This window comes from Mizuhopecten yessoensis, unplaced genomic scaffold (genome assembly GCF_002113885.1).
Source record: "Mizuhopecten yessoensis strain PY_sf001 unplaced genomic scaffold, ASM211388v2 scaffold8231, whole genome shotgun sequence".
NCBI lineage: Eukaryota > Metazoa > Mollusca > Bivalvia > Pectinida > Pectinidae > Mizuhopecten > Mizuhopecten yessoensis.
This window is the reverse complement of record NW_018407444.1, coordinates 487288-502415: the sequence shown is the minus strand read 5'-3', so window position 1 is coordinate 502415 and position 15128 is coordinate 487288. Positions and strand designations below refer to the sequence as shown.

Genomic DNA, 15128 nt, shown 5'->3' with positions numbered 1-15128 from the left:
ATCCCAATGAACAAATTTAACCATATAATGTAGAGAAGAGTCTGTAGCCATTCAAAACAGGGTTTCTCCAATCATAGTCTACGTCCTCTCAAAAACAGCTCCATGTCGATTGTCTAGTCGACTGGTAGCTCACTTTGAAGACTAACTGTATGAGACTCAATTCATCACAGAGCTTATCACGACATTGAATAAAAGCCTTGCTCCAAATGTCATCCTTTTCGTTATAACTTACAACAAAAGGATTTTAGAGATTCTGGTCGATTGACATTGTTGTGATCTTGTTAAGGAATATAATGTTTCCTTATACGTTTAGTCAGTTATTTAGTGTTCCATCTGATTTTATTGTCACTACCCCGATTCTTCCTTTCAGAACATGACATTATCTAAATACCGACTGTCGTCAATAAAGCTGGCAGTACGTACATTTTCAGAACGTCCTTACAAAAAATTTTGAGTTCAGATCACCGTCTTGTTTATTCGACAGTGATCTCTTGTTTATTGCTATTCGTTATTGTATATTAAAACACGATGTTATATCTTTACCGTCGTTAGGACAAAATTCAACTTCCAAGACAAAATAGAAAAAAAATATACAAGAACCTCCATACAAAAGGAGCCAGGAAGATATTTACTTAAAGAATTAATAATTTTTTCAACATTCAAGAGTTCATAACAACCTCGGCTTCCTGTACATATTTCATGAATCGCAAATCGCGTCACGGACGTGAACTTAGTAAGGTATGTGCTACGTCATTTAAGTGTATCAATTCTCAGTGATGGAGTCACGGTCACATGTGTTATGCAAAAATGAATTTCAATTTCGCCAATGGGTCCAAGCATACATAATGTAAGTATATACCAGTAAACGTTCTGGACCACAAAGGCTTGCCAAGTCGTTTTTAAATGTCAACATCGACTACAAAACACGTGACTACTGTCGTTATGTCTATTGCCAATTACATGAAAGTGTGTTGGTCATCAACCATCTCAACATAGAAAACAGATCGGTATTTATGACAGACAGTAGGCGGTGTAGCTCAATATAAAGACTATGAAAAGGGTTGGTGATTAATAGAGATATAATAGTTATTCGTTTTATTATGACTTGGAATAAGTTTGATTAACAAAACCACAATTGTATTTTTAATACACAGATCTTGCAACTATGGTGGCAATCTAGATGCTATAAAGTTGGACTTCAGATTAACTCATTAACTAAGTTTATCACAATTTAATTTAATCTGAATATATAGTAAATGATTTTACTGACAAATATCGAATACACTACATTAATAAAAGACGTATTCTTACTGATGGAATAAAATGATTTAAACAAACTTGAAATGTTTGGGTTTAAAAACATATTTTATTTGTAACATAATGTATAATGTCATACAAATTTTGTCCAGCTTTACAACATGAGTATGAAGATTTAATATCGGTGTCCATTGCCGTTTGCCATTTTCACATGCATTGTCCAGTCATTACTTTCCACTGCAAAATCGGTCTCTTACATCACTGTATAGGAAACTCGTCTAATTTATAAGGTGATATAAAAAAAAAAAGTGTTTATTTTACAACGCCATTCCTAAAACGTCGAACTACATGAAACGCAAATGTTGATCTGCTGTTAATTCAATTCAATTCTTCAATGGCTTCATGATGTTTACAGGAGTTGGAACAAAATGTTCAGGAAAATGTTTTATATTATTCCCGAGCCTAAAATCTGTTCAGAAAAACGTGTTCACCATTATTCAATTTAATAGCATACATTTTCAATTTTATAAACAGCTTCTGCAAATTTGTCGATTTATTTTTTCTAAACGAAGTAATATACGTACGTGTATAGTTAAATAAGGCACTATCATACATATCGTATTTAGTACAAATCCAATTATTGGACATAATCATTCGTGTCTAAGAGCCCGACAGTGCAAAAGGAATATAATGTTTAGCCTAATCATGCAAATTTGTGGTTGCTACTCTTTGCTTTGCAAATGTCAGTTTTGCATTCGCAGCATGATGGCAGGTATGTGTAATGTTGGTAGAAATAACCATAGTATGGGTCGCCGAAGAGATAAGCACAAAATACAATGAATTTCTGTACGGTATGTCCACTTGGTCTGCACCTACTTGTTGGAGGCAACAGGGAGATGCCGTCGGTTGAGTTAAATTCCCTGCAGCAGTAGTCACTTAATTAAAATGAAAAAATGTGTTATGCCATGATTATCTGAAATATGTATAATAATCACTAGAACCGCGACGTACAGATGGGATATCGAAATATGAAAAACAATAAAAACAATAAAATTGCTGCACCATATGACCTAATTGTTCATTAAGAGCCATCAATAAGAAAGACGTCAACAGACAAAAATAGGTATCTACATTGTTTCAAAGGACAGAAATACAGCCAAAAGGGAAAAGTGCTACATGTAGATAGAGGAAGAAAGGAGGAACTTATTAAAAAAAAATCACTTTATCAAAGCAAAACGCGAACCAAAATTCAATGTTCAGTAAGATTTCACTGTTTCCATCATTTATGTCTTCTCATTAGGACCGAATGTCATAAGAGTGTTTGTCTTTATTTGTCTAATACCTCTTGAGATGCTCAGCAAAAAAACTATAAAGAGGAACAATGCCTGTACATTTATTTAAACATTACAGGTTTAACAGTTATGGCAATAACTGGAAATCCGTTTTCAAATAAACATGTAGTAGATAACGAAAATTTCGATAAAATTGTAGTCAACAAGGGGATCAGAAATGAAAAAAATAAAAATATTTTCCACTTACTTTAGGCAGTTTGCGCACTGCACGTTTTGCCTTCCAGCCCAGACTATCCAGCAAAGTTCGCCATAATCTCTCCAATATCCTAGTAACCTTTTCGATTGTGTTCGACACTCGCGTGACGTCCTGTTAAGAAAATTGGTAAGAGAGCCTTTATTAGACTTCATTATGTTGTGTTTGGAGTAGCGTTATGAATGGGAATGTTTGTTAATCGTTCTGTTTTTGTATGTTTCACAGCCCATCGACAATTTTTGGCCGAATGGTAATGTCTAATGATGTTATATACTTTAAAGAGCAAGATCTAAAGATATTCTGTTACAGTATGTCATACCAAGCAGACCTTGTGTATTACATGACGAGACAAATGTAACTCTGAAAGCTAAATATGTATTGTTTATCTATTTTTACAGTGCAACAGTCATTCTCCTATTTGAATGAATGAGTAAAGGAACAATACTTACAAGTCCGGTTCCGGCACCTCCTCTGATATCGGGATCTGCTGCAGTTCCCACATAAGAAAATAGTAGTCGTCCGTGTACAGTAAATAATGCGCTGCATGTCTGATGCCGAAATACAAAGAAAATAAGAAAACTTTTTATGTCAATATTTCTTATTTGAAATAATCAACACATACTCATACAGTAATACAAAAATCACTCTTTTAAATTTGAAAATTATCATATATCAAAGTTTAAACGTTGAACGGAAAACCAAATAATTGAATAAATCAAGAAAGTTAATACTTGTTGTACTGTTTGTTTAAGCTTCGAAATAAGAACTCTTTTTTAATTTGTTCAAGTTAATATGAATAACTTATATACCATTAAAAGTAACACATACAAATATGCGTAAATTGAACATTAATAAAAGTTGTTGTTTTAACCTTGAAAATCAATTTAAGTTTATCGTCAATTCAAATGATAAGTAAATCCTCGAAATTTAATCAAACACCGTTAATTTAATCGAATTTTAATGATTGTCTCAAACCCGGAACTTTATAGGAAACAATTCATGATTTAAAGATTAAACGCATCACTGCTTAAACCTTTGAGTACAAATATATATCATCGTCAAAACCAGCAAACAGACGCTCAGCTATTTTAGTTTATTACCACGTTACTTACACAAAATAGAGAAAAGCAGAGGATCGCGGAATGCTTGTGATAAAATCAGAGCATTGCATCGGTTTTGTATCTATGTATAAGTGTTCACAATCTTGGGTGGACGGTGGTACGTAGCCGTGAGGGTAAGAATCTCCGTCACCACTTCCGTAGTACGGTCCGTATTCAATGTCACGCTCATCAAGAGAGAAGTATGATTCTTCACCAGTACAGAACGCCAGAGCACCAACGACCAGAGCCTGTATAACCATGTAGATAAATAAGCATACTTATTCCTTGATATATACTTAATAAATGACAACATTTGTTTTCAAGTAATTCATCAGAAAAGACGATGTTAAGATATCAAAGTTTTACTTTCTACACAAACAATATACGTACATTTTTGTTTTAAACATGTCGTAACGTCTGATACAGTGTGTATCTGTATATCTGTCTATCTGATACAGTGTGTGTACGCTTCCTATCGATAGGCGAAACGTCTTGGGTCGAGTGACATGTAAAATAAACAAGTTCGTCACATTGTTGTACAGGTTAAAAAAAAAACAAATTGCTCACTCAGTTATTGCTTGACAAAGGGACCAGTCGGTCTTAAAACGTTGCGACACGTTTAAAACGTAAATTGTTTGTGTTGAAAGTAAAACTTTGATATCACATATTTCCAAACTGATGAATCTTATTGAAGATACGATGGTAAAATAATTGTGTACAGATTCATTCACACTGACATTGATGTTCATAATAAACTAGTATAATTAAAATCTATATATAATCACTGAGATGCTAAAATATCTTATATCATGTCTTGACGTGTGTGTTAATCAAATTGTCTCCTATCAATACTTTACGTCTGTGTCCAAAAATAATGCTGATCTCCTTGACATAGCTAGCCCTAGTGTGAAGGTGTTCTGAGTATTTTATGAAATATAAGTGTAAACACAGTCTGAAAACACTTGTACGTTTCCTCACATTAAGCAAGCTAGTTTTTGTTTATTATAGTACACTTCTCTTACACAACCAAAAAGATTTTTAAAAAAAAGATCTTATGTAAGCTGGATCAAGAACAGTTGCTTGTAGACCTAATAGTGCATAAGATAAAATGTAACAGGAACATTTTTGTTATAGAAATAAAATACTTACCAGAGGTAGGAAATCCATCGTTCAGTGACAGTATGGATTCGCCTACTGTGAGACCAATACAGCACGCCTCTTATTTAAACCCTGACGTACTGTTAGCCTTAATGACTATCTTCACAGAGTAGAGGATATATGCGAAGTACCACAGGCGTTTAGGCGGTATCACGTGTACACATGAATATAGATTATGTACAACCCTTTTAAATATAAAACCAATATAAGTGTTGCCTTTTAAAGATAACAAACATACCTATTGTCATTTACATATATATGGCTAACAGCAATCATTATCGTCATGTTTCAGCAAAAATGTAATGTTCATTTCGCTTTGCGGGCGTTTTGGTAAAGTCAAATTTCAACATTTTTAGAATCGATGCACTTTTTTAATTGCCAAACTTGACTTTTTTATTTTTATTTTGGTCAGCTCTTGAATTCAATCGCATTTATTGGACAGCATTAGTTTCAATTCAAACTGTGTGACTTAATGTAATAACCAGTTGGTTGCGGGTAAGTTTTCAATAAAGAATATGTTCGTTGCCAACTGCGTTCAAACTACCGTATACACCGTCAAAATGAAGGTGTATTCTTAAACTTGAAACCCAAAATGAAAAAAGTGTTTAAAGGCTCCGCAACAGAAGCCACATTCAACGTGGGCTGCTACATTGTGACTAAGGTATGCATAGTTTCTGAGGAAACTTAGTTCCAGTGAATCATCATACCTATATGAGTAAATTGAGAAGATAAATATTGAACAATACTTTTGTCTTCCATTTGCTAGCTTGTAAATGATATATTTCTTACTCTAAGTAGCCCGTTGATCGTTTATTCTGTATAAGTGGTTGTTATGCTCACCACTTGATAGAGGGCTCAAGTAGTGACGCGTTCAAATGTACCAGAACGAACGAAGCTGTCATTAATTGTGTATCCGTTGAATAAGAATTTTGTCAGAATCATGATTGTTGTATGATTAGACATGAAGGATTCCGATGACGATTCGTGTTTCCAAATAGTTAATTATTCAAGGAATGGCTACCTTCAGATTGTTTCTCGCTGAAGTGTAAAGTAAAGATAGTCTTCCGCCATATTTGAACCACGTGTTAATCGGCAAAACTTTTTTCACCACGTGTACACAAATGTATCCGTAGACAGTGTGGGGTTGGGGTGGGGTTGGATGGGGGGTGGGGGTAGATGGTAGATACGTAAATAAAATTTTAATATGGACATTTCACTTTACCACACTGTAAAAATAATACTTCTATGAATCATGTTAAGAATGACGCGAATTAAGTATATTCTACGATCATATGATCTTAAAGCTTATGACGTCATTTCACTTGCATTATTTACGCATATAACGAAGCAATTGAGTGACTTTTCCTTTCAACTAAATTAGTCGGTCATGTTACTAAAAAAAAAAAAAATCGCCAAAGGTATTAAGAACACACAGTTATGGGATGGTACAAAGTTACACGATGATGGTATGAGTCATAGTGTGTGATGTGTGCACTGTGTGCGCATTATGTTTCGACACGTACACAACACACATCGCACCCAGTCACATATGTACACGTATACAGAGAAGTATAGCCGTTTGGAACCTGTACTTGAGCCGTACTTGTGGTCACCCGGCTGATGCAAGGTGAAGAGATGTTATAGGCGAACATAAACGTAGTTAATACATGTAAAGATGTATTTAACGTCCTGTTACGTTTTCATTTTTGTCAAACATTGTCACTTATCAACTTTCTGTGTCAGACATAGGCCTGGCAAAACTTATGGTCACTCATCAAAATGGTATTTCTTTGTTAAACCTGGAAGCCAGGCCCCACTCTTGTAAATTTTATGGGTCACCAGAATACTGTGTAAAACGAATTGTAAAATGGCATATTTAAAAACATGATGACTTCAATGAAATACATTGTACCTACACTGTACCTTATTTTATACAAGTCTTCCGTATTTGTATTGTTCCGTTATAATGATCAACCAATTGTGCCAAATATCATGTATGGTGTACGCACGCTGTATTTGGTGAGTAGTGCAGTCACACAAATAAATAATGAGTATTTTCTGCATACTTTTGTTGATTGTTGAATTTTGTTTCGTGCTAAATTAAAAGTATTTATCCGTTTAAGTACGATACACGCTAACTAAACAAAACAACAAACAAGATATTTAATATGGTACTAACTGAGTTTATAACATCACTTTGTTTCGACATTGACCAGCTTATACACTATGGATACAATACATTTGTATGTCATATAGATCTCACCAACGTGGAGGTCATTCGTTCAATAAAAATATTAACAATTTCACATCACTTTGTCTCAAATAATAACAATAAAACAGCAACACAAACATATTCAAACAAATTATTTGCATACCATACAGGTTCCATAACCATTGAACACGCACTAATGTGCGTGTCTATCTAAACTTTATGCTAATTTTAAATGTGAAACTCTGCATTAAAATATATCATTAACGCACATGAAATGTCTTTCTTTATTTCAATTCATTATGTACATGCGTATGTATTTATATACATATAATACACTTAGTTATACATGTTATTCCTAAGACATCTTTACGTTTTGCTTGACTATTCTAGTTTTATCCATATACTTTTATGGTCAACTATGTGAAAATAAAACACATGCAAATTCAAAATTTTCCCTTTCCTCATGTGTGCATATNTACATATATTGAAGTTGAAAATCCTACGGATTTGAAGTTTAGACCCATAGTAGGCGGCCCTAATAGTGCAACGCAACGTTTGAGTCATCTTGTAGACCTCATTCTTAAACCTTTATGCACAAGTGTAAACAGTTATATCAAAGATGATTTTGATTTTCTGAGCCGTTTATCTAAACAGGTCCCACATAATGCTAAACTTGTTTCTTTTGATGTTGTTAGTTTATACACTAATATACCGCATGATCTTGGTATTGAAGCTGTTAAATATTGGTTGATCAAAAAACGAGAAAAAGTTAATTCTCGTTTTAGTAATGAATTTATACTGCAAGCTCTAGACATTGTCCTCAATCGTAATTCTTTTTATTTTGAGCAAGAATACTTTCAACAGATTAAGGGTACAGCGATGGGAACTAAAGTTGCCCCTACATATGCAACCTTAGTTTTAGGATACTTAGAGGAAACACTTTATTCTAAGATTGAGACAAAGTTTGGGGAAAACTTTACTGAATTTATCAGAAATAATTTTTTAAGGTTCCTTGACGATTGTTTTGTTATATGGCCTTCTGATAAGGATTTAAATGAATTTCAAAACCTATTGAATTCTTTACATCCTTCTATTTGTTATACGATGGAGTGTAGCGAAACGTCTTTACCTTTCTTAGATGTTTTAGTTCAACTAGATTCAAATAAGATTACAACGGATTTATATTGTAAAGCTACAGATGCACATAATTATCTAAATTTTTACTCTAACCACAGTAAACACACTAAAGTTAATATTCCATTTAATCTTGCCTCACGGATTGTCACTATCGTCAGTGACCAACAAGCTCAAATTGCTAGACTAAGTCAACTAAAGCAATACCTTAAAGCTCAATGTTATCCTACTGAGATAATAGAACATGGTATACAGAAAGCTATTGAAAAGGGACCCTTTACTTCCCGTCTACAAAAACTAAAGGATGAATCAAAGTTAGTTCCTTTTGTTTCTACTTTCAATCCACGGAATTGTAATATGTTTCCTGTGATAAAGAACAAATGTGAAGAGTTAAAGCAAAGTAGCAGGCGTATGAGAAACATTTTTAATAAACATGCTATTTTACACTGTAGACGCCAACCTAAAAACTTGAAACGTATGTTGACATGTTCTAAGTTTGATAATTCTTGTGTAACACCAAAAGTATCCAAATGTAAGACACCAAGATGTGCTACATGTCCTATGATTATCGAGTGTAATACTTTTATTTTCAAGAATGGTTTGAAATTTACTGTGAAGGTAAATATGAATTGTAAATCAAAAAATGTAATTTATGCAATCGTTTGTTCTAAATGTGGTGATTTTTACATCGGTCAAACCGGTAATGAACTCAGAACACGTATGACTGTACATAGACAACAAACTAGAACTGATTCTTTACGAAATCTTCATGTTAACAAACATATTCATGAATGTGCTGGAGATAAATTTAATGTATTACCTTTGTATCAACTATTTTCATCAGACACTATTTTAAGAGAAACGAAAGAAGACCAACTAATAAAAATATTAAAACCGAGTCTCAACAGGCCACAATAAAATTTTACGCCAAATTGTCCACCAATCTTGTGTACTTCGTGACGTCACGTTACTATTGTAGTGTGATGACATGTAATTGTGACGTCACGACGTTGTTCTCTTTTGAATAAACCTGAAGAGCCCTGTGAAGGGTGAAAGCAGCTAGTTTTTTAGTCGGTCGTTAATTTTATTTTTTCTATATTCACTTCCTTCACATGGACATTTAATCACTTTTTATTATATATATATATATATATAGTTAATATAATAATATCTTATTTACAAGATCAAGGTATTTAACAAATGCATACAAATGCATATGCAATGTTTCTTAATAAATGGAGTAGTATGATGAAATGATTCATTTGTCTATGATGCCTTGAATTGTTTTCAATAAATGAATTAAACAAGAGCCCACAGGTTCATATCTTAAATGTTATGAAAGGAAAGTGGTGTTGTGTAGTATTCATGAATACCATAGCTTTTTACATAAATCACAAAACAACGTTTGGTGTGATATGATTATCAACATGTCTTAAACCCAAAATAATTAATATTTCTTATGTGTAGTTCGTAATTTATTTAACCACTATTTTTAACGTAGGTCACTGAACGACATTGTATGTGCATTGACAATTTACGTTTTCAGAAAAAAGCATAACAAAAGGTTGACTATTAATTATGTTGATGATAACAAGATGACAAAAAGACTTTGATTGAATATGTCAATTTAACCCTGGTCGGCTAATGCTTATTGGTAGAGCGATGTCTATCATCTCTAGTGCATTTAGTATCGGTGTATCGATTGTCTGTTGTACACATGTTGTTGATGTCAGCCTAGAAGCAACAGTCCAATGTTTATATTTACATGTTCACGTTGTTTTGGCGATAGAAAAATATAAACGACATTAGATACAGTTCGAATGTAGCTACATGAGTCACAATAACCCAAGTCATGGGCACGTAGTCCATTCACCTGTACTAACAGTATTATCGCTATTTGTAAACATGCTCTTATCAATCTCTGTTAGAGTATGCACGATGTAAGGTATTTTTTGACAAATGATTAGAACAAAACATAACTCATTGTAGCTTTATTCGTCGTTAAGCCCTACTTGTATCTATACACCCAGTACTGTAAATATCCATTTGAGGAATAGTGGATTGACAGGTGCCTCTCATGAAATGACTAATTCTTTGTCTTAATTTCTGAAAAAACACAACAACCTGGATTACACATTTTGAATGACTTTGGAGTAGAGTAAAACGTTTAAGGATGACTTTTGTTTCTGACTTCGTTCATTAAAATGTATGGTAATCCATTCGAATAAAAACGATTTCTACCATCAAAACCTTTTATCTGTTTAAAAAAATGTGTGATATTTGCAAAAATCATTTTTTTATTCTAAAGGGAAATGTTGCTAAAAATGGGTTCTTCATGTTGGTAAGTATGAATTGTGAAAAAAATCATGTAGCACAATCAATAAGTGTTGTAAATAACACTTATTGGTTGTCCTACATGGATCCTTTTCACAATAAGAGGAAATGCGTATGCTGATGTACATGAAATGTCTATGAAAACGGAGAAAATACATGCATTTATTCCTCCATGATCCAAGATGTTAATGCAGTATTTTTCTTTTATTTAAGTATCAAAAACTTGTACGAAAATGACTGTTTTGGTTATATGAATGAACCATAACTATCAATAGATCAGACTGATAGTCGAAAGCCGTGATACGAACATTTAACAAAACAACGTAAAACTGTAATCTGATTTTGAATATTGTAACAATATGATTATCCTAAACTACCTCTATAATGCAATGCATAAGAACTTATAGGTTGATCATGTTTATGAAGTAATATTGACCAAGCAGAAACGAGCCCCAATTGTAGAAAAAAAATACCTATCCTACCGGAACATATAAGCAAAAACAATGCATGTAATATGTTTAAGGTACGATATGTATAACAAATGAAATAAAGAGTGACGATTATGAGATCCGATGCTAAGAATGCCCCTTAACTGCTCATCTCTCTCTCTCTCTCTCTCTCTCTCTCTCTCTTTCTCTCTCACACACTTGCTTTATATCTCCCTATCTCTTTCTCGCTAGCTCGTTGGCATGTTTTTTTTACACTCGCACGTGTTTTAATTCACACGTGACTGTACACAGAACATATATAAAACCCACTTTAATACATAAAACGTACCTATAACGAAACAATAGGGAACATGTAGACATACGTAATTCTTTACTCTAACAGATACATACACGATTACAAAATTGATCTACTAAGGACGCTTATATTGTATAACAAGTAAGGCAGATCACATTGTTTGGGTATGACATTATGTTTGTCATTGAATGTGTACTATTTCACAACACATAAACAACACTCGCTCTTTAATAGAATACTAAAACCTTGTATTCGCCTTAATTCTCCAATCCAATACAATACGTATTTCTAAACCCAACAATAATGAAAACAGTCATTAAACAGAAAAGAGTCAACAAAAACAGGTTTCGTATTTACAGAAAATGACAATAATGTTTATATATAACACTTGTACTAAAATAAGTATGAAATACTCAAAAATTCACAATTATTTTCTGTAAATGTAACGTCTAGTAACACGTGCAGTGAATGAACTACATATCGATCGTATCATGGAAGACATCATAATCATATCCATCAGAAATATTGAACAATCATGAGCCATGAACGGAAAGAAAGTAACGAAAAATGAATGTTCGGGTTAATACGCATGGATCGGTCAATTGCATTCAAAACCACTCGCAAATACTGATTCAAAATGGAATAGAAAGGTTTTTTTTCCCCCAATTCAAATTCGATAAACAATCGCAATACAAGTAGTAGCCAAACTGAGTGGTGTTTGACATGAAAATACCAATCAAAATGTAATGTTCTGGTCGGAATAGCATGCTACTATGATGAAATCGGAACAGTAAAATATAACAAAATGTTTTATTTTTTTGTGGAAGAAAAAGATTCAATTAAAAAAAGTATGACTAATGATATCATCGATGAATCAGGTTCTTTATATTTGAGTTTAAACAAATTATGTTTTCAATTTCTTCAGGGACAAAAGTATTCTTGTAAAAAAAAAAGGGTTGCCCAATAAAAACCAAAAATAGACACGTTAAAAATTGCAAACCAACGGAAAATACCGATGTATTTTCTAAACTGGTCGAAGCAACAGGGAACTTTTGAATACTTGCGACATATTTTTGTTAATACAAAACAAATAGAAACTACAGCTTTGCTGTTTTCGACTTGTGAGGTCATTGGAATTGCATTTCAACAAGATAGAATTCTGGCGCGCATTCAAAAACAAAGTGGTCATCTACAACAGAGATGAAAAAGTCATTAATATAGTATTGAACCCCCTCCCCCTTCCCCGGCCATTGCATACGCCACAAAAATAGAAACATGCAGCAGAATACTTTAAAATGCAAATATATTAGTAGTCTGCCACACGAGTGAAATATACATGGTATTCAACATTTAAACATTGGATATCTTCTATGCATGTTAACTCGATGAAATAGATTCATCATTCAAAGTAAAATTGCACTTATAAATCAAATGAAGTCATACTTTTATGATATATAACATATGCAACGCTGTTTTCCACAAGAGAGGAATCTGTGTACTCAAATAAACAAATATCGCGTATTGTATATGAAAACAAAAATGCATACGCATTTAATCAAAAGAAACACAAAGCTCTTTACACTTCAAACTCCCACCGTCAATTTAGCTTTAAACATTCACATGTACATGTATATACCCGTAAATAAGCAACGTAAGTGTTCCCCCAGTAACAGCTTTCCACAATAATTAGGGTATTTTTCGTTCTAATATAGACTAATAAATCCGTATGTATTGCCAACTTAATAATCTAACGTAAGAATTAAGATATCATTATTGTAAGTTTAACAACATTGTCAGAACATATTCTATGCAATTTCCAACCCCTTAGACAGTTTATATTTCCAAAAAAAAAAAAAAAAAATGTCGATTGTAAGTGTGACGAAATAACAAAATAATTAGGATCCACATTGTTGTTTTATTTTGTTTTGAGTCGTTGATACGTTGCGTAATACAATTAACAGTACCAGCTGTATTTCAACTCTAATATTTTTCATTCTTGATTTAATTTGATGTTTTAATATACCAAATTAGTTCCCAACGTCCATGGAATATAGGCGTCATAAGAGCAAGCGGAGAATAGCTTTTATATATTTGATATAAAATGTCAGTTGAAACCCTTTCTCATAATTATTTATTTCCTGAATAGAAGTATGTTTTGAGTAAACAGTACATTGCTAATACCGTCATAATTGAAGTTGCACAGGCAAATCTTTCACTAGATTCTTTTTACTCTTAATTATCTATTATCGATAGTCACGTTTTTATATTTGGTTAATAGATTTCTATTTTCAGATCTAGCAATCGTTGTAACAGCTTTGCATGGATAAACAAATCAATGAATATAATATATTTAATCTCCAATATATTTAGGCGTTTCTTTTCGTTTAATTTACATGATTTTATTATTTTAATAATTGTTTAGGACACCGTATCTCTAAAGAATTTGTAGGAACTTCCGAAAATAAATACAATTACACTAAAGAAACATATGTTCACGCATCTGATGGATTTAAATGTAATATATATATAATATAGAAACATTTAGTATACAACTATATTTTACATTATATCGTGTCATAAGGTAATTATGAACATTGTTGCGCACGTCACAGCTTCAATAAGCATTACAGAATAATAAGTCATTTGAATGGGTATCGCCCCACTGAATTGGCCTTGATTTTTATTTTCTAGCCCGGCGACAGAAATGATAGTCTCGTCAATATTGTCTTCTTGTTGTATGCTGTATACTTCACGATTCTCGTCATTCATGGTTGTGACCTCCACATCCGTCACATTCTGGCTCTCTCGCTCACGGTGTGTTTGTGCTTCCCTTTCTGTTGGTATACATCTTCGTGCCATACGGTCTGAAAAAAGTAGTATATTATGATCTAACCAATGCGTCTGAAAACTTAAACAAAATAGAAAAGTGTTCTGATCTTTTATATACAAATCTGAAATTTCGTCAGGTAAACATAGCTCCATAGATTACCTTATAAACATTAATCTTTCCAGAGATATTAAAAAGTGAATTCAAGTGGAATGCATTTGGGTATTTATTAAATATATTTAATTGGATTTCATTTGTCAATGTTCAATGTTCTTCATTCCTTAGGCCTTGCGGTCCATACGTTACATATGTCCAATATATACAAACAAACGATGAGTGAATCATTACGGAGTGATTTTACATGCTTAAACTAAAAAATATCATATGGAACCCTTCATTTTGATATTTTCTTTTCTTGAATGCCAAATGAACAAATTTTCCCGTTTTATTGAGTTCTTTAACATTGTTTACATTTAACAGTTGAAGTAGCTAGAATACACTAGGTTTTCGATGATGACATTTCTTAAGGTTTTAACGTTAATCTGAATACAAAGGTAATTTAAGTACAAAATGGAATTCATCTTCAATTTGTTCGTATGTACACACCATCCATGAGCTGTAGAGTAGCTTTTGGACGTCTGTCCACGTGCACATAGACATTGGAAAAGGACGAACATTGTGGAGTCGGCATCTGGTACACAACTCGATAGGGCAATGTGAATCCCGGTCCTGCGTACTGGGATATTACCTGATAACCAAGCGATAATTCTGATTTAATTGTAGTCCTTTCATTTATATGATATCAGCTTCCAGTGAC

General features: G+C 33.0%; 2 protein-coding genes across 2 annotated transcripts in view; both read right to left on the bottom strand.

Annotated features, from left to right (window-relative positions):
- Window positions 1-1344: 1344 nt before the first annotated feature.
- On the bottom strand, window positions 1345-5172 carry LOC110455482. The gene is made up of 5 exons (XM_021505643.1): window positions 5052-5172; window positions 3915-4150; window positions 3252-3350; window positions 2797-2916; window positions 1345-2192 (listed from the first exon to the last, which is right to left on the bottom strand). Exons 1-5 carry the CDS (start codon window positions 5067-5069, stop codon window positions 1961-1963), a joined length of 705 nt encoding a protein of 234 aa, XP_021361318.1. The 5' UTR covers window positions 5070-5172; the 3' UTR covers window positions 1345-1960.
- An 8196-nt stretch (window positions 5173-13368) lies between these two features.
- Window positions 13369-15128, bottom strand: part of LOC110455475 — a 35936-nt gene continuing 34176 nt past the window's right edge. Inside the window, exons 15-16 of the mRNA XM_021505634.1 lie at window positions 14918-15059; window positions 13369-14348 (exon numbers count right to left, since the gene is read on the bottom strand). Of these exons, the coding sequence (XP_021361309.1) occupies window positions 14059-14348; window positions 14918-15059 (432 nt within the window). The 3' untranslated portion in view covers window positions 13369-14058. The remainder of the gene's footprint in view (window positions 14349-14917; window positions 15060-15128) is intronic.

Bases quoted from the DNA above. Each gene is read 5' to 3' on its own strand.
- LOC110455482 (XM_021505643.1), bottom strand. The intron at 2,917-3,251 runs GTAAGTATTGTT...TTTTCTTAACAG, and splicing joins GAGGTGCCGGAACCGGACTT to GACGTCACGCGAGTGTCGAA. The intron at 2,193-2,796 runs GTAAGTGGAAAA...ATTTTAATTAAG, and splicing joins CAGTGCGCAAACTGCCTAAA to TGACTACTGCTGCAGGGAAT.